Source organism: Myotis yumanensis, unplaced genomic scaffold, assembly GCF_028538775.1.
Source record: "Myotis yumanensis isolate MYYU_CA2020_CCGP unplaced genomic scaffold, mMyoYum1.0.hap1 SCAF_17, whole genome shotgun sequence".
NCBI lineage: Eukaryota > Metazoa > Chordata > Mammalia > Chiroptera > Vespertilionidae > Myotis > Myotis yumanensis.
In genome coordinates this window covers 36,963,688-36,990,730 of record NW_027223768.1, presented here as the reverse complement: position 1 = coordinate 36,990,730, position 27,043 = coordinate 36,963,688, and the positions used below count along the sequence as shown (strand labels likewise).

Sequence of the window (27,043 nt, the reverse complement as noted above, 5' to 3'; positions counted from 1 at the left end):
TTAGAGTAGAATAGATTTAATCTGTAACTACTAAACGACTAGGTTAGCGGCAGTCACGGACACCCAGGGCCTGGGCGGAGCCTCCCCCTGGAGGCACCCAGAGTAGCTGGAGGCACCCTCAGCTCACAGAGGTGGCGGGCAGGATGTTGGCTTTGCGCTCAGCTTCAATGCAGTACTTCTCCGGGAGGCCGGTGGCCCTGCGGGGGACACGGGGAGGGTGTAAGGGGAGGGGCGCCAGAGAGGAGGCAGCGGGGAGTGGGTGCGCTTTGGGTGGGGTTACAGACCTGGGACCCTGCACCCCCCCAACCCCACTCCCAGGATTCATCCCCCAAACATGTTCCTGTCAAAGCCCCAGCATCCTGCCCAGTAGGTCCCAGGGAGCCGGGAGGACCCGGCCCCCATATCCTGCTGGAGCCCCGTGTAGACAGCAACACCCCTGGGCGCCTCTGTCGTGCCCTGCGATCCCGGAATCCCAGCTGCCCTGCCCTTCCGCCGCTCTGGGGCCCGGAAGAGGAGCGGGGAAGGGTACCTCAGCTCTTCGATCTTCTTCTTCTTGACGTCATTGATTCGCTCGCTGCGCCGCTGGGCCTCCTCCTTGAGGCGCCGGCCCTCCTCGAAGGCAGCAATGCGGTCCTGCACCAGCTTCTGCTGGTTCTCGCGCACCTGGCGCCGCAGCTCCTGGGCGTGCTGCATGCACTCCGCCGCCCTCTTCTCCTCCAGCAGCCTCTCCTTCTCAATCTGCTCCCTCTGAGCCCTGGCGGGGGACACGGGGTGTGGCATGGGCTGGGCTGAGCTGCCCCCCATTAGGGGGCGCCTCCTGGGCTGGGGCCTCCAGGGGACGTGCTTCAGGGACCCACGCTCCAGCCCTCTCCTGGGGTCACTCACACCCCACCGAAGGTACCAAAGCACCGCTTCACTTATTCACTTCCCTCTAGCCATCTCCTAGGAGGCCGTGCTTTGGAAATAGGAGATGGTGGCTATGGCAGAGGCTCCTAGCGCTTGAAGACACCCACCATGGTGGTCACCTGGCCCTGGAGACACTAGATCTAGATACCAGCCTGGGACAAGGGGTAAAATGGAAGTTTCCAAAGGGTTGGTCTAGCCTTAAAAACCGACTACTAAAGCCCAGCCAGTGTGGCTGGCTCCTCGGTTGAGCGTTGACCTATGAACTAGAAGGTCACAGTTCAATTCCCAGTCAGGGTCAGGGCACATGTCCAGGTTGCAGGCTCTACCCCCAGTAGGGGGCGTGCAGGAGGCAACTGATCAATGATTCTCTCTCATCATTGATGTTTCTATCTCCCTTTTCCTTCCTCTCTGAAATCAATAAAAAATACATTTTTTTTGAAAACTGACTACTATGTATGCTTCAGAAGAACAAAGCAAAGAACAAACAAATGGGTCAGTGACAGAAGCGGACCTTTCATTTCTTTCCATTAATGTTTAGTGCCTGCTAAAGGCACACAGCTGTCCCAGGGCACAGCGGCTGGGGAGGGCACCCAGGGAGAGGAGACTGCAGCCCAGGGGCAGAATCTCTGGGGCCAGTAAGGATGCTGCCTTCTTTACCAGGTACCCAGAGACTGTGGCACAACACTGAGGGCAGGGAGGCTGCAGAGCCAAAGGGGTCACAGCCAGCAGGGACAGGCTGGGGGCCCACAGTCCAATAAACGACCGGGAGCCTGGCTCTGCCAAGGATAGAGATTCCTATGGACCTGCTCTATCTCTGGCCAAGGCTCCGAGCCTGGTCCAGCAGCAACTAACAAGCTGTACCAAGAACAAGAACCCAGCCCTGACTGGTTTTGCTCAGTGGATAGAGCGTCGGCCTGTGGACTGAAGGGTCCCGAGTTCAATAAGACACTGGAGGGTAGGGGAGGCCAGGGGATTGTCAAGGGCGGGGGGGGAAACGAGACATGTGTAATACTCTTTGTAATACTTTAAGCAATAAATAATTTTTAAAAAAATAAAAATAAATAAAAAAAATAAAGCCATACGACTAAGCAAAAAAAAAAAAAAAAGGCACATGCCCAGGTTGTGGGCTCAATCCCCAGTAGGGGGCGTGCAAGAGGCAGCTGATCAATGATTCCCTCTCATCATTGATGTTTCTATCTCTCTCTCCCTCTCCCTTCCTCTCTGAAATCAATAAAAACATAGAATTTTAAAAAACAAAACAAAACAAAACAGGAATCTAGAGCGTGTAGACCAAGAAAGTCGGGCTGTGCCACTCGCTCTCTACTCATCTGAGCATAATTTCAGTAATTGGTATCGTTACCGCAGATCTGCCTGATAGAAACCAGAGCAGCTAGGACCGCTGACCGCTTTGAGGCAGGGATCCTGAGAGACGTGAACGCTTAGCTTTCATTTATGTGTCACAGTTATCACTGGTCCATCAGAGAAAACATAAAAAGGATAAAGAGCTGGGGAGGCAGAAGACATGGATAAGTATAGGTGAGGCCCATCTCAACGAGTCTCTCACATCCTTCCTACAGGCATGGGCAGGAACAATGTTTTACTCGTCCCTAACATTTCCCATAGCACCCAGCACAGAGCCTTGAATTCATGTGCTTAGTACATATCTGTCAAATGAAGGGCAAAGACCTTCCTTAAAGCCCTGCTCCAACGACGCACAACCGTTAGTGTTTGAAGTTTTCTTCATCTCTCCTCACCTCCCTGCTGCAATTTCATCCCTAACTGGCAGGGGGACATGGAGGGGGGTGGGGATGGCAGAAGGGACAAGATTCATACCTTTTCTTACACCTTCAACACTCCCAGATACATAATCCCAATAATCCCCAATTCCTTCAACACTTCCAGGTTTCCAATTCTCTAATCATAAAATTCTTGGCTCGCCCGGCCGGCGTGGCTCAGTGGTTGAGCCTCGGCCTATGAGTCAGGAGGTCACAGTTTGATTCCCAGTCTGGGTTGAGGGCTCAACCCCTGGTGGGGGGCTTGCAGGAAGCAGCCAATCAATGATCCTCTCTTGTCATTGATGTTTCTCTCTCTCCCTCTCCTTTCCTTTCTGAAATCAATTTTAAAATATTTAAATAAAATAAAATTCTTGGCTCAAGTATCTGAAATATTTCAATCATCCATCTGGTTAGAATGACCCCACCCACCCGGGCAAGGTGGATGTGGAAGTGTATCTGTCTATGGGCATCCCGGCCACAGTGCAAGGAAAGAGAGCGAACTTTCCACCCCTCCTACCGAAGGATCCTGTTGAATTCATCCCGGTCCCGTTGCACCTGAACTGCCAGAGTATGCTCCTTGAACGCCACCTGCTCCTGCCGAGTTTTCCGCAGCTTGGCCTCTGTTTCCATCTTCTTCTGCGCATTTTCTTTTTCCTTTCTGCGCCACTCTCTGTCTGCAACCTCCTGGTTGCGCTTTGCCCGCAAGGTATCCTGGGAAAGGAGAGGGTGGGGAGACCAATAAGGGTGCGAAACAATCTCCCATAGACCAGGTGCCTGGGGAAGACACCCCTTCACAGACTCCGACACAGCCTGAGAAGTTTTTGGAATTGATCAATGATTCTCAGTGGATGAAACTGCAGCAGGGAGATGAAGACTGACACTAACACAGCTGCTTTGAGAAGCTGCGTGAATTTCTCTAGTAGCAAGGTTATTCTAGGAAAGAATAAGTGCAATCCTGTCATGGAACTTTGAGAGCAGCCGGCCGGTGTGGCTCAGTGGTTGAGCCTCGACCCATGGACTGGAAGGTCATGGTTTTGATTCCTGGTCAGGGCACATGCCCAGGTTGCAGGCTCCATCCTCAGTAGGGGGCATGCAGGAGGCAGCTGATCAATGATTCTCATCATTGATGTTTCCATCTCTCTCTCCCTCCCTCCCTCTCTCTGAAGTCAGTACAAATATATTTAAAAGTAAAAGAACTTTCAGGTCAGAAGGTACCCTGAGGGATCATCTTGTCCTTCCACCTCACTCATCCCAATGCTTTTCCTGGACCTCAGACACCTCCAGGTAGTCCTGCAACTGCTTCTAATTTTAAAAACTGCTAATAATGGAGATGTTATGGTTTCCTCTGGGAACACATTTCAATGACTAGTTAAACTTGAAATTTCTTTATAAAACAGTCAAAAACTTTCTCTTGGACCTTAAGCCCATAATGCCTTGCTGCCTTAGACACTAGAAGCAGGCCGGCCCTTCCTTTTTCGATGACAGGGGTCTCGATAATTTCTTCTAAATCTCCACCCTCCAGGCCATCTGATAGGCTGCCACAGGAAGAGGTAAGGGAATGGAAGAGTTGGGAGGAAGTAGAAACTAAACAGGTACCTGTTCTGCCAGGTAATCCTGGGCCTTTTCTTGCATGACCCTCATGCGGGCGATCTCCTTCTCTTTCTCCCTCCTGATTCTCTCCTGCTCAGCCTCAAACTCTGCTTCTCGAGCCTGCCAACAAGAAAGGCTTTGTAGGGTATCTCCCACTGCCCCAGCCTTGCAGAAAGAAACGGAGCCCCCGCACCAGTCTGTCCCGTATCTCCCCATCACCTGACTCCTCCCTGTACAGCGAAATGACTAGCAATGCAAGGACATGAAACCAATTAGCAAATTTGTAAAACACTTTCTCCTGTGTTAGCCCAGAGGGTCCTCGTATCTCATGAGATTGATATTGTAGATGGAGAAACTGATGTGCATAGAGATTAAGGGTCCTGCCCAAGACTGCATACGGCTAGTCAGCAACCAAACAGGCTTTGAATGCAGGTTTCCTGAGCACAGCCTTCATGCTCCTTCCAACTTCACAGCTTCCAAGTTACAAGGCCACTGGGCCAAGTTTCTAAAGGTAACAGCAGTGGCTCCCTGCCTGTCTTGTAAAGTTTAGCGGGTGGAGGTTATCTCATTAGTCCCTGGGCAAACGGCCAACATGCTTTGGGCAATCCCACAGCGGTTAGCAGATACCTAAGGACTGAACCATCACAATTCGCTACCTTTGCTACTCCTCTGAAAGAACAGATATATCCCTGAAAGCTTACCAAATCCAGTTTCCCAACCACCATTCCAGGGCAGTCATAGACTAATGGCTCAGGTTGCGTGGAAATGTGATCTTCCCATAAAGAACTTTCCTTAGCTCTCATTCTGTCTACCCAGAATTCTGTGCAATACGATGAGTGCCTGCTTGTGGGCTGTGCACACTGGCCGTAGTATGCCAAGCTGGTCTCTCTGTTCCCCCTTTGCTCTAGAATCAGGGCAGAGAACTCTGGAAGCTTTCGTAGCCAATTAGCTCTAACAAGGCAGCACTGGCTGCAAGAACAGAGACCACTGAGGTCAGGAAAGGGCTTGTGATACACTTGGACACTTACAGTGGGCTGTGCGTATGCCCCGGTGTCTGATCCCTTTGTCAGTCATCTTCCTCTTGCAGCTCCTCCCGTCTATGTTCTCTCCATGTATGAAGGCCAGGCACATTCCACTCCTGCCCAGAACTCGATGGTGATTCTCATTGCTCCATGCTCCTAGCTCTGCTCGAGGTCCCAGGCATCCCCAACAACTGCTCTCAGCTCCCTGCCACTCATCACCTCATTTCTTACTATGGCCACCGCCGGTGCTCTGCTGCAGCCAACAGATCTGTTCACCAACTCCGACTCCACCTTCACGTGTTCAAGGAAGTAGCGCTGAGTTCTATTGGCCTAGGTGTGTTCAGCCTAGTCTGACACTGGACACACATTGAAGCATTCAGGACAGTTTGAATCAATCAGTGACTAGGTTCACAAGGAGGTTGTAATGATTAAATGAGACAACCCTTGTGAAGCACTGGGCACAGAGCCTGAGCACAGACTAAGCTCTCAACAAATAGCAGCTGTGTGATCGCTATTATGCAGGAACCATCTATGCCCCTCATCATGCATTCTCACTCTGTTCCCTGCATATCCCTGCATCCAACAAGAAAGCCAAAGCTAACAGGCCTTGTTAAGCTTCCTTCCTGTGCTTTGCATTTGGAGTATGTAGGTCTATCACCTATGCCTTTTCAAATTATAACCACCTCCTCCCCTTGTCCGTCATTAAAACTCACTACTACAGAGAAGTATGATGTGCCCTCTGTCATCATGGAACCTCAAAACCAGAGGAGAGACAGGACCAACACACTTAGAATTGAATACAGTTTCTGCCACCTTGAGTCCTTCCCTTTCTTTTCCCATAAATTCGTGTTCGCTCCATTAAAATGGTGCTTAAAAGCTTTCTTTTGCCCACCATTCCTCACAGAGCCAATCATTCCATTACCCCATTTTGCCCTAGAATGAGCCTGCACATTCCTAACTTTCATCTCCCAGTAACCATTGCAGGTGTTGCCTTCTGTTCTATGGGTTCTACAGTGAGGGATGGGGAAGACTCTATTTTCTAGTCCAGCACCCAATACAGGATGCCCAATATAGGAGTTTTCACAAGAAATTTATGGAAAGCTGACTCATGATTAATGGGAATATAAATATCCAGATCATGAGGAATCCACCGGAAACTTTAATTTCACCAATAGTTTTAATTTTCTTTCCTGCCTGCACCTGACCCTCATCCCAACTTCTAATCAAAGGTGTTAACAATGATAATAACACCCTCATTTGGGTGTGTTTTTTCTCCAGGCTATTCTCCATTAATGAACAAGTGGACTGGACGAGATGACGAGAAAAAGAAGCCAAGCCCTTGAACTTAGGACTTAACTTTTAGAAGAAAACAGGGCTGCCTTACATTCGAGTTCCCTCAGTTCTCAGGCCTGCCTCTCCCCATGACAGACCTTGCATTCCTGGCCACAAGTCCTAAGTGTCAGAAAGCAGGTCCCTACCATCTTCTTCTTGGTGAACTCCATCACCATCTGGTCTGCCAGCTTCTCCTGAGCCTGCAGCTCTGCTTTCTGTCTCTGGCTCTCATCGTTGATGCGCTTAATCTCAGCTTGCAACTTCAGTTTCTCCTGGTGCCTTCGTTCCATGTCCTGCCAGCAAAAGGAAGAGAGCTTCAGAGTAGAAGGGGACACAACCTAAAGATACTGGCATATAAGGATAAAGTGACACACATAGATGCAGAGACACAAATGCTTCCATCGCTATTCTTTGTTAAAGCTGTCATATATATATCAGAGAGGAAGGGAGAGATAGAAACATCAATGATGAGAGAGAATTATTGATTGGCTGCCTTCTGCACACTTGGGATCGAGCCTGCAACCCGGGCATGTGCCCTTGACCAGAATCAAACCCAGGACCCTTCAGTCCACAGGCCGGCGCTCTATCCACTGAGCCAAACTGGCTAGTGCAACTCTGTTCTTTCAAGGGTTGTCAATGACCTCTTCCAGGCAAATGGCCTCTTTACAGTCTTCATCCAACTTGACTTTGTGGCAGCCCCTCAGACTGTTGATCTATTTATATTCAGGAAGTGGAGAATTTAAAAATTCTAATCAGTGTCTTGCACATGTCATGCCAAACCCTATCCCTATGGCTTTGCTCATGATGCGTTTCTCCTGTCTTCAATTTCCTTCTACTTAAACCCAAACTTTTGGTCATCATTAATAGTGACGATTTCAATAATAAGTATTGCCCTAATTGGAAACTTCCTATTCATTGAGCACGTAGCCTCTTTCTAGCACTGAAACACATCCCAAACCCCTGAAAGTTAAGCCTTGTTATCTCTCTCATGCAAATGAAGATGAGGCCCAGAGTTTAAGTAATTTGCCCAGAGCCAAATAGCTACTAAACTGCAGAGCCAGAATTTTGAAACCTGAGCTGTCTACATTAAAGTTCCAACCTTCTCTGGAAATATTGCTTGATTGCCCCAAGCTTCAATTCTCTCTTCCTTGCTTAATGTCTGCAACACCTCCTGGGATTTAATAGCATAGCACCTGGTAGGTCCCATGCATTTCCTGTGTGTTCATCTGTCACAGCTAGAGAACAGGGGCCATGTGTCACACTACCTCTCTTTTTCAACAACTTGTAGCCCAATTGAGAGAAAAACAGAAAATACTCAACAAACTATTGCTAAATGAGATAACTATTGATAAAGAAAAACAAAAACAACTTAGACACAGAAACACAGTGAGTGATAGAGATCAGAGAACCAAGATGACACTGAGTGACAAGATGCCCTCCGAGGAAGGAGCCTCTGCCTTTCCCAGCGCCCAGCCTTTGGAAGCTCCTGATCACCAGGCCACTTCTGAGCCCAGCACATCTTCAGGCCCCAATGTGGAGGGTCACTGGAATTTTGTGCAGCTGCCTCCCTACATCCTCTATCAGACTCCTTGCTTCAAACTCTTCTACCCATTGACTCACCCTATGTCCCACACTGTTTCCAGCTCCCTCCATTCCTTCAAAGGCGAAACCCCTCCCTGGCCTTCCAGCACCTCCACAGCCCAGCTTCTACGCTGACTCATCCAAGCAATTCTACCAGCTCCCCACAGCCTGACTCACGGCCCAGTTCACGGTTCCTTCTTCCAGGAAGCCTTCTGAGCCAGCTTAGCCCAGCACATCCGCCTCTAACGAGGTCCATGTGGGGCCCGAGTCATGGCTACCCCCACTCTCACCGTACCCACCTCCTCGCACACTCCATGTTTCCCCTTTTGCCACCCTAACTCTTACACTCCTTTTTCCCCTTCTCCCTTTCCTCCTTTCCTTTCTACCTTCTCCCGCACCACCACCCTCCCCACACCCCAATTTTAGGCCTCCAATGTCATTGGTACCCCAGACATTATTTAATCCCATTGACTCTGAAAGCTAAAAAGCTGCCAACCTCTGATCTAAGACATACAATCATGTATGTATTGATTTATTACTTTGCCTATTTATTTACTTTTTTAATTTGTTGTCTTTGTTGGTTCATTTCATTTCTAAGATACCAAAGGACCTTCCCTGTTTCTCATCTTTGAAGCCATTCCAAAGCAACTCCAGGGGAACTCCCCTCACTCTTCTCCATCCTGTTAGCAAGGTGGGAAAGCTACCCTTGTACCAACCCAAGATGATACAGCAAGTCTAAGCTGGAGAGGCACAGGTTTCTGCTTAAAATTGCCTAACAATACTTCCTGCAGACTCAGTGAGTGCCTATTAGAAAGGCAGCAAGGCCCCACCGGCTTGGCTCAGTGGTTGAGTGTCCTATGAACCAGGAGGTCATGGTTTGATTCCTGGTCAGGCCATATGCCCAGGTTGTGGGCTCGATCCCCAGGGTGGGACATGCAGGAGGCAGCCGATCAATGCTTCTCTCTAATCATTGATGTTTCCATTTCTCTCTCCCTCTCCCTTCCACTCTGAAATCAATAAAAGTGTATTTTTTTTAAAAGAAGGGCAGCAAAATGACAATGACACAATATCAGTGCAATGGTGTTGGCTCAATGACACCAGGAACTTTCTCAGTGAGCCCACCATTCCCACTCACCACAATCTAATTGGACTTCCCAGCCTTCATTTCTCACCCCTTTCCCTACGTATTTACCCCTTGCCTCTCCTTCCTGGACCTATTCCTCTCTCTCTCTCCTGAGCCAGGAATGTGATCAGGTCTCTCTGTCTTCGTGGCCCTGTTGACCCCCTTCTCAAGTAGTTCACAAGGCTACATGGCCCCTCATCATCCTGAACTATCCAGGTGATCTTTCTCCCATATTGCAGGTGCTCTAAGAAGCCTTCATGATTATAAGGCCATTTGTAAGACCCTTCAGGGGCCTCTGTCACTCATCACCATCAAAGGCACCACCAAATGACAACTCAATCATCCATGAATATGAGGGAGGAGGAACAAAATAAAAGCATATGTGTCCCACAAGGTAAGTGGAACCACGAGGAAACAATCAGACAAATCAGAATGTGAGACATTCTTCAAGTCAACCAACGTGGATGCCTCAAAATATTAGTGCTATAAAAATACATGAACGAAGAAAGTGAGGAGGGAAGGAAGGAAGGAAGGAAGGAAGGAAGGAAGGAAGGAAGGAAGGAAGGAAAGAAGGAAGAAAGGAAGGAAGGAAGGAAGGAAGGAAGGAAGGAAGGAAGGAAAGAAGGAAGAAAGGAAGGAGGGAGGGAGGGAGGGAAGTCTTCTAGATCAAAACACACTAAAGGGACTTAAGTGAGTGATCCTGGTTTGGAAAAAGAAGACAATGGAAATATATTTTTGGAACAGTTGGTGGAAATTGAATGTGAATTAAATATTAAACCATATAGGATTATTGGATTTGAATTTTTGGTGGGGGAAGTGCTAATAGTACTGTTGACATGTAAGAGAATGCTTTATTCTTCAGAGATGCAGACTGAAGCATTTAGTAGGTAAGTGTCAAGATATCTGCAACTTACTTTTAAATAGTTTAACAGTAACAGAATATGCATATACTTCTAAAAGAGACAAGCAACTAAGGCATATTAGCAATCATTAAATCGGTGAAGTATTATGAGTGCAGTACAATTCTTTCCATTTGTGTGTATAAAAATGTTCAAAAGTGAAAAAATGAGGGGAAAAATAATAAATGCTCCAGATGCTTGCCATGTCCCAGCTGTGCTTTTGTATATTGCAGCAGACCAGATAAGGCAAATAAAAGAGAATTTTTTTAAGTCTATTTAGTTTGGTCAGGTATGTCATCATTTCTTACGCAACAAGTAAGCCTACTAATTGTATTTAGGCTAACAGGGAAAAAGGTTTGGCTCATCAACACAATTAATGACACTGGGATGCTATGTTCTTTGAATGAGGTAACAGCAGGAAGCCTGAAACTAAGACACTGCTACATTCATTGACAAAGTGTATAATATCCCTAGGTAATTGAGGGGAGACCATAATGCATCCATCTGTTTATCTGTGTGAAGCAAGCAGCCATATATTTACTTTATGAGTCCACTCGCATGGACATGTCAGTCTTGGACCCCGGGTTCCTGAGAGGCAGGGACAGTCTCTATCCAAATCTTTGCTCATCCTCAGCATGGCGCCATGGCCAAATACATGTTCAATGTGGCAATAAAAAGTTGATGGTGATGTTGATGTTGTGAAATGAGCATGTGCCTGGAATCCCCAAATCTTGGAGGGCTTTGTTGCTGGTGCTGGCAGAACCTGGCACATCTGCCCAGCCTTATTACCCTGAGGTCCTCCTCTTGGAGCTGCTCCATGTATTCCAGCATCTCCTCCTTCTCCTGCTCCTGCTGCTCCGCAAATAGCGATCGCTCCTCCTGCTTCCTTTGCATCTGTTGCATAATGTGCCGTTTTCCTCTGGAGGAAACAGAGCCACAATGTCTTAGAAATCAAGGGTCTGTTCCTCTAGGCTCCAAACTTCACCCGAGTGACTCCCAGAATGGGAGGCATGGCAAGAACAGTTTGAGATGTGCTCTAGCCATCACTATGGTTCCTGAGCCCAGACCAAAGTCCTCCCCAGTGTCTCAAGGGGTCAGTCCTCTCTCTTTCGAGCTCCTGGTTCTGGGGCTCATACTTCTTGGTATTCCCTTTCTTCATTTGTTTCGAAGAGTGCACCCCCACATAATGAACCGTCTCCCTTTCAGCGTGTAAAGAGCTTGTGAAATCCTATCACCTCCCAAGCCTTCCCAGAGTAATCACAGGGAGCTAGCTTTGCATGCTAGCTCCACAGAGCTTCAAGAGTTGAACATCGACCTATGAACCAGGATGTCATGGTTCAATTCCCAGTCAGGGCACATGCCCGGGGTTATGGGCTCGATCCCCAGTGTGAGGTGTGAAAGAGCCGATCAATGGTTCTCTCTCATCATTGATGTTTCTATCTCTCTCTCTCTCCCTCCCTCTCCCTTCTTCTCTGAAATATATATATATATATTTCAAAGCCTATGACTTCCCCTTCCTCCAGTTCCCCTGCTATCACCCCAGGTCTTGCCATCCCACCTTATTTCCTATGCCTAGTTTGCTAACTCTCTTTCTTATGCCCTATCTTACATTTTGAGATTGTCAAATGCTAGTGAACAGGGCTGAGTCTGACAAACCAAATTCTACAATCAATGTGGCATGGCTCCCTATGTGTTATTGGGATGTCAATAGACTTGGAAGCACCCAGACCTCGTGATATACAAGTAAAGACTGGGAGAATGAGAGATGACACTAATCAGAATAAGAATCCAGGAGAAAGAGTACAAAAGTCACTTCCAGGTAGAGCACTTGATGGCTTCATGACTCCAGATGAAATAAACAGGAGTAATGAGTAAGAGTTGCATGAAAGCAGGTTTAAACTCAGTACAAGGACCAGCTCAAATCATTAGAGCTGCCTAATGAGGCAGAGATATTTCCTTGATTGGAGCTATTTATGCAGAAGATGAAGAGCCATTTAGTCATTAAATAAACTTTTATTGGAAGCCTACTATAGTCTACCAGGTGCCTACTAGAAGTCTAGAGATGAATGGTGCAATAGAACAGAATACAGATGGGGAAAGAGAACTGCCATTCAGTGTAGTACAAGCACTATTTATGGAAGTGATTTTTGTAGTATGTGGTTGGTGTACTAAATCTAGGACACTATGATTTTATAATTTACCTGTCCTGGGTCTTATCCTTTTCTGTAAAATGAAGAAAACTAAATTCATTTATTCAAACATGTATTAAGAACCTACTACAGGCCAGAAACTCTGCTAGGCTGAGGAGCTACAGAAATAAATGAGGCAGGGACCCTGTCCTCCATGACCATGCAGTGTAGTGAGGGTCAGAGACAACAATGCAAGAAATGGTGTGCTAGATATCAACACAGTGTGATGGAACACAGAGGACAGAGCCACTGAGCCTCCTGGGGAAGTAAGGGAGGTGTCTCGGGGGAGGTGACAGCAAACTACATACTAAGGGAAGAGACAGTGTTTTCCAGGGAAAAGTAAAGAGAAGGGTATTCAAAGCAGTGGGAGCAACAAAAGTCATGAACTTGTGACAAGACCTGGCATGGTGGGGGACAGGGGAAACATAGAGTAGATGGCAGGAAATGGTGACCAATGAGGCTGGATGGGGGCCAGATGGTGAAGCACCAGTTATGATCTTGGAAACAAGCTTTAGAATGTTCTGTGGTTCCATAATCACTTTATAAAGGTTTTGAAATAATAATAGATGATGACAATGGCCGTTTCTCATCTCTTCCCTCTGTGGAAGTCTACCTGGACCTAAAGATTCAAGAAAATGGCAGAAAGAAAGATGCCCAAACCACCTCTTTACCGGATTCTTTCCTCTCTCCTCTTTTTGAAAAGATCCTCCTGCATTTGAAGGGATTTCTGCCGTTCCGTCTCCATCATCTGATCCAACCGCTTCTCCTCTGCATCCAGTTCTTTCTGAATCAGCTTTTTCTCCAGGATCTGGGCATCCCGGATGGCATGGCACTTGGCATTAAGGATGATCTGCGGAGTACAAGTGAGATTGTGGTACTAGGTCTGGGGGTAAGGTTAGGAAGGGATGCACCATGGGGGTGTGGAAGTTGGAGGGAAGAGAAATGGGAGTGGAATGTTAACACATGTGCTAGAAATGCACATGGCTGCTCACAAGCCCAGAAAAGCAAGAACATTCTTATATTTGACCTTCCCTTTAATATTATTCAAACATAATACCCACGGGGTTCCTGGTAAATGCTTCTTTCAGGAAACTGACTCTTAATGTTGGGGGCCATGGATCACACTTTTGTGAAAGCTATGGGGCCCTCGGGTAGACACACAAAATCTCCATGAAACTTCAGCTACATGGTCCCCCTTAGGGACCCATGAACCGCAGTTAAGACCCTTGCTCTACTCCTCGGGGAAACTCAAACACTCATGCAGAGTCCAGATGCCCATTTAATCCGCTCAAGTCACCAAATTGTTAAGCTGGAAGAGCCCAACGTGATACAGAAGGGGATTTAAACCCAGGACCATCAATAAGAACCATAACGTAAAAGCTTTAGAAAATAAAAGGAGGCATAGGTAGAGAGACAAGGTGTAGATGAAGGGATTGGGGGGTCAGCATTGTTCATTTGGTTGGGAAGAGTGAACCACATGCCAATGAGGAATTCAAATGAGCCTCTGGTCTTCATGCTCTCGGATAAAGCGCTTCAAAAATAACTCAATTGCCTGGACCACCCTCTGTGGCCAGAATTGCACTAGCAGGATAAAATAAAAGCAAACTCCTCCCATGTATTTATCAATCCGCAGTACGCAAAGCCTGTCCCATATATTCGTTCATTTAATCCTTCCAGTAGTTCTGCCCGGTAGTTTTACCACCCTCACTTTACAAAAGAAGCAAGCAAGGTTCCGGAGGGGCAAGAGACGTGCTGAAGGTCACACCACTAGCTCAAGGCGAAGCCAGAGCTCTCTTCGATCACAGCAACCACGTGACAGATACGGCTCTCCCCCACCTTCCTTCCCCAACCCCCCAGCAACCCCTCACCTCGCCCCCTCCTTGCCCCACCTCCAGCTGAAGCCAATGCTGTCCAGTGTGTGGATAAGAGGAGGGGGAAATGCAGGGCCCCGACCTTGCTCATGTCCCTGAGCTCCTCCTCCTGCTCTATCCGCAGCTTGTTGGCTCTCTGCAGAAGGTTCTGGGCCCTCTCCTTGGCCTCCTCCTCTAGGTCATAGAGCTTCTTGTTCTTCATCCAAATCATTTCCTTCTGTTTCATGACCTTCTTGCGTGTGGTGACTGCATCCTACAGAAGACCGTCTGCATCAGTGTGGGATGGTTCCCTGCGCTGTGTCCTGGGCACTAGACTGGCTACCACAAGTGACCCAATATTATGCTCGCTCCACCCGACCATGCTATCAGAACCCAGAAGTTTCTCAGCCTGGTTTTATCCTCACCCCTCCCCCTCCCCACCCCCGTTGTTCCCACAACTGATCTTCATTCGATAGCATATCTCCATCCATGCCTTGTTCCAGGGTCCCCTAACAAGAGCCCCCCATCTCAAGGGAAGCTGGCCCCTCCCCAGGACATCTCTCTTCTGCCCCCCATCCATAGGGACCAGGGCTTGAGGGGTAGCTACCAAGGCGGCTTCCTTCTCCTTCTTGAGGGCCTGCACCCTGGCCTCGAGTTCTTCTTTGGTCAGCACTTGGGATGCCCATTTAATCCGCTCAAACTCTTCGGGACTCATGATAAGGGACTCCCCGGAGGGATCCTCTGTGGGAACGCTGACACAAGGAACGAGCAAAGTTAGGGAGGGCAGTGAGGGCAGGCTCTCGGCACTATGCTGCAGGCTTCTCTGCTCCCTTCCTCCCTCATCACTGCCATCCCTCCCTCCGGCACACACATGGCCAGCGGGAGGACAGACTGCCGATTGCACTACGGATCCCCTGGGGAAAAACATCCCAGGAGACGGTGACGTAGCATCCTAGGCTATAAGGACATTTTAAGAACTTTTTCTAAAAGGCCCAGCTTATGTGTTGCCATCTCTGTGTAGCCATTCATGGCCTTCCCCCCAATGTACACATATGCAGACGCCCCTCCCCACCAACAGACCACCTGCTGCTCCGAGCCCACCATGATCTGCTCTCACTGCCCTGTCGCAGCCGCGGGGCAGGGCCTATTTCCTTGCTGGATTACAAACTCCGTCAAGGACACGGTCTGTGTCTTAACCACATCGGCAGCCTAGTCGCCAGCCCAGCGTTGGGAACAGAGTGAGAACTCAAAACAAAGCTGCTGAATTCGACTTTAAAAATAGATTATTCCTCAAGGATGACATAAAAAGGGCAAGGGGACGCCAGACAGGTTGAAATGAATACCAGTGAGAAAGCTAAACACCCTGTCCATTCAGCCCAGAGAGAAGCTTTGAACCCTAAATATTAATTAAAATGTCTGATCAACACAGTTGGAGACAGGTCTATAGACCTCTCCTTTCCAGCCGCCCAACCATTCAACAAACCAATAGGTAATTATAATGATTACAAACAAATGACATACATTAAAGGTGGGGGTGGGGGAGGGAGGGGGTGGGAATAAAGCCGCTTCTGGGTGTGGCCCTTTAACAGGCACCAGGCAAGGAGATGCACGGCTGGGGCAGGAAGTGAAACCTCACCTAATAAAACTAATGTGGGGGGAGGCCCAGGAGGTGGAGCATATGAGTGAGTGGATTCGGGGCTCAGCCAAGATCTCCTGGCTCACTGTGGCGGGCCCAACACAGCCCGGAATCTGAAATGACCAGGTATAATCTGAATCCAAGGCGGCATCTCCTGGGCTTTCAGCAGCCCTGACCGGGAGCCGGCAACTTCATATCCAATGTGTTTTCAGAACTAGACCTCTCCCAAAAAAAGGCCATTTGTGGCGGAGTCACCGGGCTGCTGACCACGTCTGGCCGTGTGATGCCAGGCTGACCAGACATTGCTCCTGGAACTGTGTCCCAGCTTGTGACACAGGCAGCATTTTCTAGAAATTTAAGCTTTTAGCCGATGGGGCCAGAGCAGAAAGAATGGTTTCAGAGAATCACCGAGCAACACACTGGCTCGTGTCACAATCCTGAGTGAGGCCTAAGCCCCGCAGGAGGGGCCAGGCACGGGGGCAGCTCCGGTCGGGAAGCTGTGCTGACCTAATCCCAAAAGAACCCAAGAGCCTGTGGGAATTTCCTCTTTTGGCCTCAGAGCCTGGGAAGATGCCAAGGGCCTAATTAGGCATCTGGTCAGTTTCCCTTTGCTTCGGATTCCTGATGCGCCAAAAGGAAGTGATTCATCTGGACCATTCCCTCTACCAAGTGCCCTCATGGGGGCTCAGCGAGGACCCACTAAGCCCCTCCCCGCTACCAGCCCCTTCGTTCCACAGCAGGGAGAAGAGAGGGCAGAGAAAGAAGCTGGGAATCAACAGATAGAAGAGCGGGGAAGCTAAGAGGTCAAGACGAAGAAGAAAAGAAGGAGAACCATAAAACACACAGGGGCAATGACCACGAATGAAGTGGAGACTTGACCATGAAACCAGGTGGGTTCCCCATTTCCCGGCGCAGGTCCTCAGCCCCGGTGCAGCTGGGACGAGGGGGCAGGGCCTGGGCCCTGGATACTCACATGAGTTCTCGGACCAGGTCCCGCGTGATGAGCTGGATGGTCTTTGGCTTGTGCTCCAAGGCCAGAGCAGAGAAAGTTTTGTCAATGGCATGCTTATCTCGGAGCAGCACGATGGGGCTGTCGCTCTGGGCCGCGGGCTATGGGTTCAGAAGGACAGCTTAGAAGCTAGTCACCTCACTTCCTGCGGGTCAGTCCTAAACTTCAAGTGTGGCCCTCCCCTCTCCTGGGGCTTCCACCCTATCCAGTGGCAGGGGAGGCTGGCTGGGGCCCAGGCTGCAGGCCCACGAGAGCAGCCAGGGCGCCGAGGAAGTAGGTGGCGCTCTGCACTTGAACATGGCCAGGGAACAAGGCCTCTATAACTTGTGCAGATACTCCTGGACAGATAGGAAGTGGGGGTTGCTAGGGTGTGTCCATACCCAACCTAAAACCATCAGGAATAAAAACTCCAGGTTCTCATCTTTCCATGGCTTATAAAAGAAGTAATCCTCTCACTGTGGACCCAAAGCAATACAATTTGTTACAGACTCATTCAATCTATGCTATTCATATTTTTAAATCCTTTCTAATGTTTAGTTTGCTTTGATCCCCAAAGAAAGCTATATGAGGCGGGGGCAGGGGGGGAGAGAAGTTAGATATGGCTAAATGGCCTGGTGAAGATCTGCCCTTAAATCTAACGTGAGAAAGTCAGAGAGTTAGAATTCAGCAAGAATACAAATTAGATATGTATGATATGATTTTTTTCAAAATTTTCTTGAGCGTGAAGGAGTTAATAAGAAAATGAAATCGCTTATTTCAGGAAATGTTTGAACACGGGAGAAATTGTCATTCATCATTAACGCAGTGACTGTGGTCCTGAGTGGAGGCAGGGGGACCCCTCGGTGGAGGTCCTTCCTGGCCCGAGGACCTCATAGGGCACAGAGGTCCCTCCTGACTGGTGCTGCCACCTGGTGCCCATCTCTGCTTCCGAATGGGCATGTCAGTCATGCCACAGGCCCCTTCTGCCCCCTGCTGCTGGTTGAGAGACTTCCTGGACTCTCACCCAGCAGGAGGGCCAAGGAAGCAGTGCCAGGTCTGGCTGCCCCTTCTGCTGGGCAGCAGCACTACCCAGCGAACTCAGCCATTTCCAAATCTGTCTTTGCTTCAACTGGAAGCGTCCCCATGCGCCCAAAACAAACAAACAAAAAGCATGTAAATAAAATTGCATCCCTTGATTCTCTCCAGGGAAACTGCTACAGAATGGGGGATCTCTAAATGCAGAAAGATGCCTGTCCTGATCCGTCTGAAAAGTCCCTTCACGGTGAAGCTGGTGAGAAGCAAGGATAGATGTCACCTCTCCTCTCCCCAGCCCTCCCGCTGCCAGAGGTAGTCACACCAGCATGCAGTCTTCTACCCCTCTTTTCTCTTTCTCTCACTGCCCTTCTCGCCGTGCCTCGTTCTCTTTCTAGACTTGCCTCTCTTCCTTCTCGCCTACTGAACTCCATGTGCACCAAATTATTCCAAGGAACATCCAGCTCTCCTTAGACTGAAGGAGTTGTCAACCTCTTAGCCAGACAATATTTGCCAATAAAGACCTGCCTGTGTCCCAAAGCTGAGAAATTGGTTTCGTTGAGCACCTGGGAAAGGACGAGGACTTTGTGTTTTGTTCTGGTGCTGGTCTTGGATGGAGGGGGGAGTGTGTCGCTCTGTGTCTTAGCCCAGTGGCCCTGCCATGTTTCCCTCAAGAATGTTCACTGAGCAACTACCCAGCTTTCTGCAGCTGAGCGTCCCCTCCAGGATTGCAACAGATGTTCAATGCTGTGCAGACATGAGGATGGGATGGGTGGGGGAAGCCAGGTGCCCTGTTTATGTGGGCCCCACTACGTGTCAGAGCTCCCCTGCTGGCTCTCAGAACACCCCTCTATCTTCCTCTGAGAGGTACGAGGGAGAGGGATGACATGCACGGTGCTAGCTCTCTCCTGGGTAACACGAGTCCAGGTTACCGCCTGCAGATGGCAGCTACCTGGAGGGGCTGGGTTAGGGTTACCTTGTTGCCTCCGAAGAGGCTCTCGTCTACCTCGCAGCTCACAGCTTTGGTCCGATAACGAGACCGATTCCTTGACCTGTTGGAAGTGGTGGAAGAGGAGCTCGTGACGCCAGTTGTGCTTAACGGCTGCAGGGAGAGGCAAAAGGTTTCAGCCATCAGTACCGGGTACCTCTGGAGCCTTGGCAAGGTAAGCGCTTCGTCAGCCCCTGCCAAGGTAGGTAGAGGTGCATGTGGAAAAGCCACAGGGGGAAAGTACCTGGATAGACCCTGAAATGTTGGGGACACCCCCAAAGAAGAGAGGGTACTCTGAGTAGCGACCAAGCTCAATGAGAAGGGCATTTCTGCATTCCCCGAGCTGAAGGCCAAGTCGTCATGCTGCATGGAAGAAAGAGGGGAGGAAAGGAGGGTGGCAGGAGGGTGACCTCATTGTTGTCCCAGTCCCCATTTCCCACAGGGACACTCTCTGGTGAGGCCCCTTTGGCTTGTCTCCCCAGAAATGTATAGTGTCCGCTTCACCTCCAATAGTCTCAGCATGAGCTCCAAGCTCCCTACTCTGCTACCTGAACTCTCCAAATCGCCACAATCTCCCAGTGGGGACCAGAGGGCATCAAGGATAGAAAACCACCTTGCCCGCCACTTGGCACACAGTTGGTGCCTAATAAACTTCAGTCGATGGGTGATGCTACCCTCAGACAAACCCATGCATAACGCCCACCACCTGGCGTTCACTCCCAGGACCCCTTCCATGTGCGTTCGTCCATGTTAACCACCCAGTGAATTCCTATGTTTGGGAAGTTCCCATCAACAAGGCGTGGGAGACAAGGCTCATCTCTGACTAGCAAAGCTGAAGACACCAGATATTTGCCCTCCGAGCCTGGGCAAAGCCCATCTGATCACCAAAGCCTGACAAGGGTTAGGAACTAGTGATGTAAAAAGGAGAACAAGAAAAACATTTGTGGCAAAAGAGGAAGTTGCAGCCATGCCCAGTGTCTGGAGCAATGCTGATGAGGACATCGGCAGCAGCACCCCGCAGCCAGAGCTGCCAGCGTCGGGGTACAACACAGCATCAGGGTCCCCGCCAGACCAGCGCTGGGTTGTGATTTTGGCCTCTGTTCTGGCTGCAACTTCTCCTTTTCTTCCCATTTTCCAAGCCTGGTTTCCCAGCCTTGGTGTAAAGTCCATGCGCTTCCCAAAATCCTTAAATTAGAGCTTTGGCTCTGCTGCTTCTAACCAGGAGCCCTGACTAATACCAACTCGTTCCCAGAGTTCATCCAGCTTCAGCTCAGGCCCCAGGAAAGTCTCTCCAGAAAGGTGGCTTCTGTGAGGACGGAGGGACCACTCCAGGCTTAACCCACAGCTGATTCAAGTCTCACGTTGGAGGAGCCCACATCTCCCCCAGATGTCTAAGCTGAGGTGTCTCCGAGGAAGGGGCTACACACACTGGGTCTCCCAAGCCTGGGAATCAGCAGCTGTCAAGGGGGCAGGGTGGACAGGAAACGGACTGTGCATTCCAGGGCTCCAAACCCTGGACAGTGTGTTTTGAAAGCTCTCTCTCACCCGCCATGACCAACCAGACACCCCAGCACTATGCCCGTATCAGGTTTCCACACTATGTGGGCCATGACTCTCCAGCCGGCTCTGTTCCCTGCGAGCAGCACTGCTGTATGTCCTGCCCGTCACTGCCCGGCCCTGCTAGCAACAGGCTTTCGGAGGGAGCCTCCCTGGGAAGACTCAGTCAGCCCCATAGAGCAGAGCAGAAAAGCTGGGTTTATTGAAAAGCAAATACCGCAGCCCGAGGAGGCTCATAACAGACTCAAGGTGAGTCGAGAGCAACTGCCCCCCTTTCCACCGAAAACAGAGTCAGAGGAAATGAACAGAAACTGCAATAGGTGGGATTGAGGCTAAGCAATGGGAATAACTGGAAAAGGTGGAGGAGACTGGATCGTGAGGAATGGTGTGAGTTCTGTACATAATCAAGGAAGAGGATGTGGTCCTGACACACAGTAGGAGCTCAATATGCATTTGATGGAGAATGAATGAATGAAACCAAGCAAGATGGCCTCTCCAGGGCTGAGGCCAGATGGAGATGGAAGCCTTTCAGGAATAGGCCCGCCTGACTCCAGGTCACTCGGCCACTCCACACTTTCCACATTGCCTATGGCCTGCACTGTGGAAAGGAAGGTCTGTGAAAAGGTTAGAGGTCAGATGGGAAGTATCATTATTGTTTTGTGTTTGTTTTCCTGTTGTTGGTTGGTTTGTTTGTATTTTCAAGAATTCCTGCCCTGGACGGTTTTGCTCAGTGGTTACAGTGTTGACCTGCGAACTGAAGGTATGTGCCCTTGATCGATTCCCGATCGAGGGCACGTACCTCTGTTGCAGGTTCAATTCCCAGGCCTGGTCAGGGCGCAAGTGGCAGGCAACCAATTGATATGTCTCTAACACATTGATATTCCCTGTTTCTCTCTCTCTCTCTCTCTCTCTCTCTCTCTCTCTCTCTCTTTCTCTCTCTCTCCCCCTGCCCCCCCTCCTCCACCCCTTCCACTCTCTCAAAAAATCAGTGGGAAAAATATCCTCACTCCTTGGGTAAGGATTTAAAAAAGAAAGAACTCCTGCAGGTTCTCCCTTGTGCTCAGATGGGTCCTCGGGGCTGATGCTCCATTGCCTCCTTCCTACACCCTTGGTACCCAGGTCATGAGGAAGTCACACAAGAGATACTCGACTGCCTGAGCCTAGAAGTCAAAACAGAAGAAGGAAAACAAATGACCACAGAGAAGTAGCCGCTGAGCAGAGCCGAGGGAAGCGCTGGGCTCCAGGGCTGGGTGGCTGAGAAAACCTCACTTGGGAAATGCTGACTGTGAAGCCACAAGCCGCACATTAGGGTCAGAATCACCAGTTTTGCCAAGAGTAGCAAGAAGGATTGGAGAGGTCACTGTGTAAAAATGCTAGAAAAAAAGAACAACCAAGCAGAAATGGAAAGTTAGACTCCTCTGGGCCAGAGGCAGGAGCCAAAAGGCGCTTTCAGGTGGGGAAGGGCTGGTTTGATTTCTCGCATGACCAAGTAAACACCCCCACGAAGCTGAGCAGTGCCTGTCCAGGCCCTGGGGGAGGCAGGTCTTGAAGAAAAGGAAGAGTGACAGATATAAACTGGTAGTAATAGCTGAGGAGGCAAGGCGGGTTGGGGAAGATGAGGACTGGGGACAGATAAAGATGCCAGACCTTGACCTGACCGATTTGGCTCAGTAGATAGAGCGTCGGTCTGTGGACTGAAAGGTCCCAGGTTTGATTCCGGTCAAGGGCATATGCCTTGGTTGCAGGCACATCCCCAGTAGGAGATGTGCAGGAGGCAGCTGATCGATGTTTCTCTCTCATCGATGTTTCTAACTCTCTGTCCCTCTCCCTTCCTCTCTGTAAAAAATCAATAAAATATATTAAAAAAAAAAAAAAAAGATGCCAGACCTGCTTTAAAATGTTTATCTTGGTGACTTAGCTCGCACCCAGCAGCACAAAAAGTGGGCCACTGCTTGGAACTCCAGGAGAGAGACTGATGCGTAATATTCGTCAGTCAATTGCATGGTGATTTTGACTTAGTCATTAGTATAGGATGATCTACACAACCTACTGTTTTAAAGAAAGCAAATTATAAAAAACATGCATGTAACCCTATAAAATATTTGTATGAGGGTATGCACCTAGAATGTGTTACTGAAAGAATGTTCACGAAAAAGGTTTAATTTCAGGGGCGCATTACCATCTTAAGATGTTTCTTGTATTGAATAATTTTCTGCAGTGAGTAGATAACTCTTTTTATGATCAGGAAAAAAAAACTATTTTTATTTAAAAACAGAAACACAGCAATGGCCCTGATGCCCCAACTCTAAACACAGGTGAGTCTAGCCCTTTAAAAACTGCAGCATTTGCCCTAACCGGTTTGGCTCAGTGGATAGAGCATCGTCCTGCAGACTGAAGGGTCCCAGGTTCGATTCCGGTCAAGGGCATGTGCCTTGGTTGCAGGCACATCCCCAGTAGGAGGCAGCTGATTGATGTTTCTCTCTCATCGATGTTTCTAACTCTCTATCCCTCTCCCTTCCTCTCTGTAAAAAAATCAATAAAATATATTTAAAAAAATAAAAATAAAAAAAATAAAAACTGCAGCATTTTATGTCCCTGGATGTTCCACTCAATTCCAGCAACGCAGAGCTGGGACGGGGCTGAAACAGGTCAGCATGGAGCTTGCCCGACAGAACTGCAACGCCGGTCAGCAGAACAAAGATGAAGTCATGTTCTTTCCTGTCCTCTCCACCCAGGATCTGGTTCCTCTTTTGCATTAGGTTCACTGCAGGCTAGCACATTCAGGCTTCAAGCTCTGGGCCTGATTCTACTTATTTTTTCTGTAGGCTTTGGTTACTGAGAAGAAGGGGATGCCCAGGCAGCAGGCACCTTACCTTTTACTAAGTGATTCACTCAGCTCATCTCTTTCCTCAAATGGAACCAGATTGGTCACCTGTGAGATGACATCTGAAGGTGACATCCTAGTCCCATGATGGCGAACCTATGACACGCGTGTCAGAGGTGACACTCGAACTCATTTTTTTGGTTGATTTTTCTTTGTTAAATGGCATTTAAATATATAAAATAAATATCAAAAATATAAGTCTTTGTTTTACTATGGTTGCAAATATCAAAACATTTCTATATGTGACACGGCACCAGAGTTAAGTTAGGGTTTTTCAAAATGCTGACACGCCAAGCTCAAAAGGTTCGCCATCACTGTCCTAGTCACTACTGAGGCCCATTCCTCCTCCTACAGGATGTTGTTTTCCTTGTTTTTGTAAAAGTCCTGAAGATCTGCCCAGTAGTGAGCCTCACCCCACCATCACTACCTTTCCCCATCCCCCCAAACACTCTCAAAACCACTGGCAAGCAGCATACACACACACACATTCACATACATACACACACACCCTCGCTCACACACACCTGGCCTACCAGAAGAGCAGAGGTCCCTACCTTGGGCCACTGCTTCTCAAAGGTGCCTTTATGCCCAGTCCTGTCCAAGGGATTTCAGAAGGGTTCCATCAGCAGGCCAAACCTGTGCCCTGAGTGGCCCTTGGGTGGGGAACCCCTGATCTGGGTGCACAGAAGCCTACAAGTCTAGCTCAGGCTCAACTTACTGATTAATTTGGGCTTGGAAATATAAAATGTTTAAGACAGGAGAAAAAAAAGAACTAACATTCACTGTATGCCCTTATATGCCAGGCATGGTGCTAGGCTCTCACAGACAGACATGCACCCCACACCACTGAGCCTGGAAGGCACTGACAGCTGAGAGTGACAGGCATAAGGAATGCTCAGGGAACCCTGCAGGGAGTCCTCAGAAGCGGGGACCTTTGCTGAAGACGTGTTTATTTTATTTTATTTTTTTAAAAAATATTTTATTGATTTTTTATAGAGAAGAAGGGAGAGGGATAGAGAGTTAGAAACATCGATGAGAGAGATCGATCAGCTGCCTCCTGCACGCCCCCTACTGGGGATGTGCCCGCAACCAAGGTACATGCCCTTGACCGGAATCGAACCTGGGACCCTTCAGTCCGCAGGCCGACGCTCTATCCACTGAGCCAAACCGGTTCGGCGAAGACGTGTTTATTTTATAACTAACAAAGCTCTTCCGAAATCTCTACACCTGACCCACTGAGCCCAGAAAAGCAGCGTCACTTCTGGGCATGAGTATGTCCACCAGTTCACCCAAGGAGCCACCTTCCCCACCGGGTATGGCCCCAGAAATTCTAGGGTTATTTCCAATACCCCAAGGCTGCAGCACCTGTTCTCAGCCCTTCTTCCTTCTCCCTCGGGGACCTGCACACTCCTCACTGGAGCCCAGGCATCCCCTGCTAGGTCCTCCCAGGCCTGCTGCCCTTCTCAGCCCTCATGACCCTGGCAGTCCTTCTACCCCACGAAACCCCGGGCTGGCCAGACCTGTCCCTATCGCTCTCCGGCGCCTTTCAGACCTAGTACCTTCCTCATTTGTTCATTCTTTTGCAAATGATTGTTGAGTATATACTGAGGGACCCAAGCCCCAGTAACAGAAGAGAAAGCTGAGCATATTAGGTGACTTATGTGTTGTCACTCTGCTAGTTCATGGCAGAACAGGTCTATGTAACCTGTGATCCGGCCTCCTCACCAGTGGTTTTTCCCCATCACATCTCACAGTCTCCAGCCCAGAGGAGGCGAAGAAGGCTGAGACAGCCCTTTCTCCCCAACTCCCAGGCTCAGCAGCAGGACGCATTATCTATCCCTATCAACCCCGCCCTCGGAGGAAGAAGTTACTCAGAAATTCCCTAGTTTCTTCTAGAGGTGTCTACCCCGCTCCAGGGCCTTCCTGATACCCAGACCGTGACCCAACTTCTGTGCTCCCCCAGTTCTCCGCTTCTCCGGCTCAGAAATCCAACCCAATTCCGCACACATGACGTGCGGCCCGAGGTCTCCTCCACCACGGGGCCCTCACCATCTCAGCCGCGCCTCTGCCGCCGCCGCCGCTGGCACTGCCGAGAAGGCGCCGGGTGTTGACGCGTTGCCATAGCAACCAAGAGCCCACGTTCCTGGCCCAGGCCCCGCCCCTGCTCCCGGCTCCCGCCGGGCGGGGGCGACGTGCTGGTGGCCCCAGAAACCCGAAGCCTCCCTCTAACCAGTCGGGCCGGCGCTGGAGCTGGAGCCTGGCTCTGAAAGACTGGCCCGCCCTGGCGCGCGTCCCGCTCCTCGTTTTGGCCTTGGCTGAATTCTTGAGGCAGGACCCGAACCCTCAAGGGAATAGCATGGGCCCTCAGGGTCCAACTGCCACCAGCCCCTCCAAGAGCCAGGCCCAGGGTCACGGTTTTCCCCAGACACCCCACTAAGTTTACCATGGTTACCATGGTTGCCCCAGTGAGGTGCCAAGCCAAACCCTGATGAGAGTTTAGTCTGCAAGAAGCAAGCAGGATCAGAAGGAACCAATTTCCCAGCAGGAGAATCTGGGTAAGCCAAAGCCAGGAGGATGTGTGTATGTCACTACAGAGCAGTTCCTTAAAATGTGGGCTCAGCCCTGGCCGGTCTGGCTCAGTGGATAGAGCTTCTGCCGGTAGACTGAAGGGTCCCGGTTCAATTCTGGTCGAGGGCACCTACCTCGGTTGCGGTCTTGACCCCCTGCCCCGGGCGCATGCAGGAGGCAACCAATCCCTTCCACTCCCTCTAAAAATCAATGGGAAAAAGATATATATCCTCAGGTGAGGATCAACAACAACGAAATGTGGACCTCAGACCTCCAGCTCAGAACCACCTGGGAGAGCTTATTAATAGACTATCTGAATCGAAATCTCTGGAACGGGCTTTAGAGAGTCTGCCCTTTGACATTTCCCAGTTTGTATAGACTCTTCTGGAGTGGTTTTTAGGAGTTTTATGAGTTTACCAATTTGGATGAGCCCTTATGCCTCCCTCCCAACCTGCAGGGACAAAATGGAGCTGACCCCCACAGCCTGTTGGCCACAACCCTCAGCAAAGTGTTCCTACCGGAGCCAGGACATTTTTCCCTCCCGTGCTGATTGGCTTGAACTCTTAGGCCAAAAAGAAGTAATGACTGGGATTCTATGAGCTGCTTCCTCACTCCCAAACCTCTCTGCAAACCTCACAGCTGACCTTTCTGAATCGTACTTCAACTTGACTTTTCAAAGCCAATCACTGCACCCTTATCATTAGCTGCAGAGCCAGGGGCATTGAGGGCCCTTCACCAGCCCCAGGGAATGGAGGAAGGGAGATGGGGTCACCTTCAGCTGCTTTTAAAAGGACTTACTCCAACAGGCTTTTCATTCCTTCCCTAGACTTCTCAGCCTTATCTCGTTGGGGAACCTTCAAAGGAACAAGATAGAGGGGGTTGGAGGTCACAACGTGTTGGAGGTGGGATCAGAGGGAAGGGGAGGCAAAAATAGCTACTATACAGGGCGGAACCAAAAAGCACAGCCCTCAGGGCTTGGGGGTGAGGGAAGGGCTTTTCTGTTCCTGGCACCCTTCCCTTCCCAACCTTGGCAGCATCAGCCCAGAGAGGCAGGAAGAGGAAGTAACCAGCCCACCGCGGACTGGACGCTTCTCCTGAGTTTTCCACCCAGTCTTCACAGCCA

At 49.6% G+C, this 27,043-nt stretch overlaps 1 protein-coding gene and 1 long non-coding RNA gene across 4 annotated transcripts; one reads left to right on the top strand and one right to left on the bottom strand.

The window, feature by feature from the left end:
• CFAP45 (cilia and flagella associated protein 45) lies at positions 1-25,445 on the bottom strand. 3 transcript variants are annotated; one of them, XM_070396744.1, is made up of 12 exons: positions 25,402-25,445; positions 18,900-19,025; positions 16,877-17,013; positions 14,875-15,019; positions 14,371-14,541; positions 13,089-13,267; positions 11,018-11,147; positions 6,772-6,918; positions 4,278-4,391; positions 3,199-3,392; positions 530-754; positions 1-197 (listed from the first exon to the last, which is right to left on the bottom strand). In XM_070396744.1, exons 1-12 carry the CDS (start codon positions 25,402-25,404, stop codon positions 119-121), a joined length of 1,650 nt encoding a protein of 549 aa, XP_070252845.1. In that variant the 5' UTR covers positions 25,405-25,445; the 3' UTR covers positions 1-118. The 3 variants fall into 3 exon arrangements, with proteins under 3 accessions (XP_070252845.1, XP_070252846.1, XP_070252844.1); XM_070396745.1 differs by lacking the exon at positions 25,402-25,445 and adding an exon at positions 19,156-19,212; XM_070396743.1 differs by lacking the exon at positions 25,402-25,445 and having other exon boundaries at positions 18,900-19,055.
• Positions 16,569-22,067, top strand: LOC138995931 (uncharacterized). The gene is made up of 3 exons (XR_011468698.1): positions 16,569-16,793; positions 18,098-18,238; positions 21,588-22,067. It is a non-coding gene; the product is annotated as an uncharacterized lncRNA (long non-coding RNA).
• Positions 25,446-27,043: the final 1,598 nt, after the last annotated feature.

Bases quoted from the DNA above. Each gene is read 5' to 3' on its own strand.
- CFAP45 (XM_070396743.1), bottom strand. From the start codon at position 19,055: ATGGCTGAAACCTTTTGCCTCTCCCTGCAGCCGTTAAGCACAACTGGC. The intron at 15,020-16,876 runs GTGAGTATCCAG...TCCTTGTGTCAG, and splicing joins GACCTGGTCCGAGAACTCAT to CGTTCCCACAGAGGATCCCT. The intron at 13,268-14,370 runs GTCGGGGCCCTG...TGTACTCCGCAG, and splicing joins AGCTCAGGGACATGAGCAAG to ATCATCCTTAATGCCAAGTG.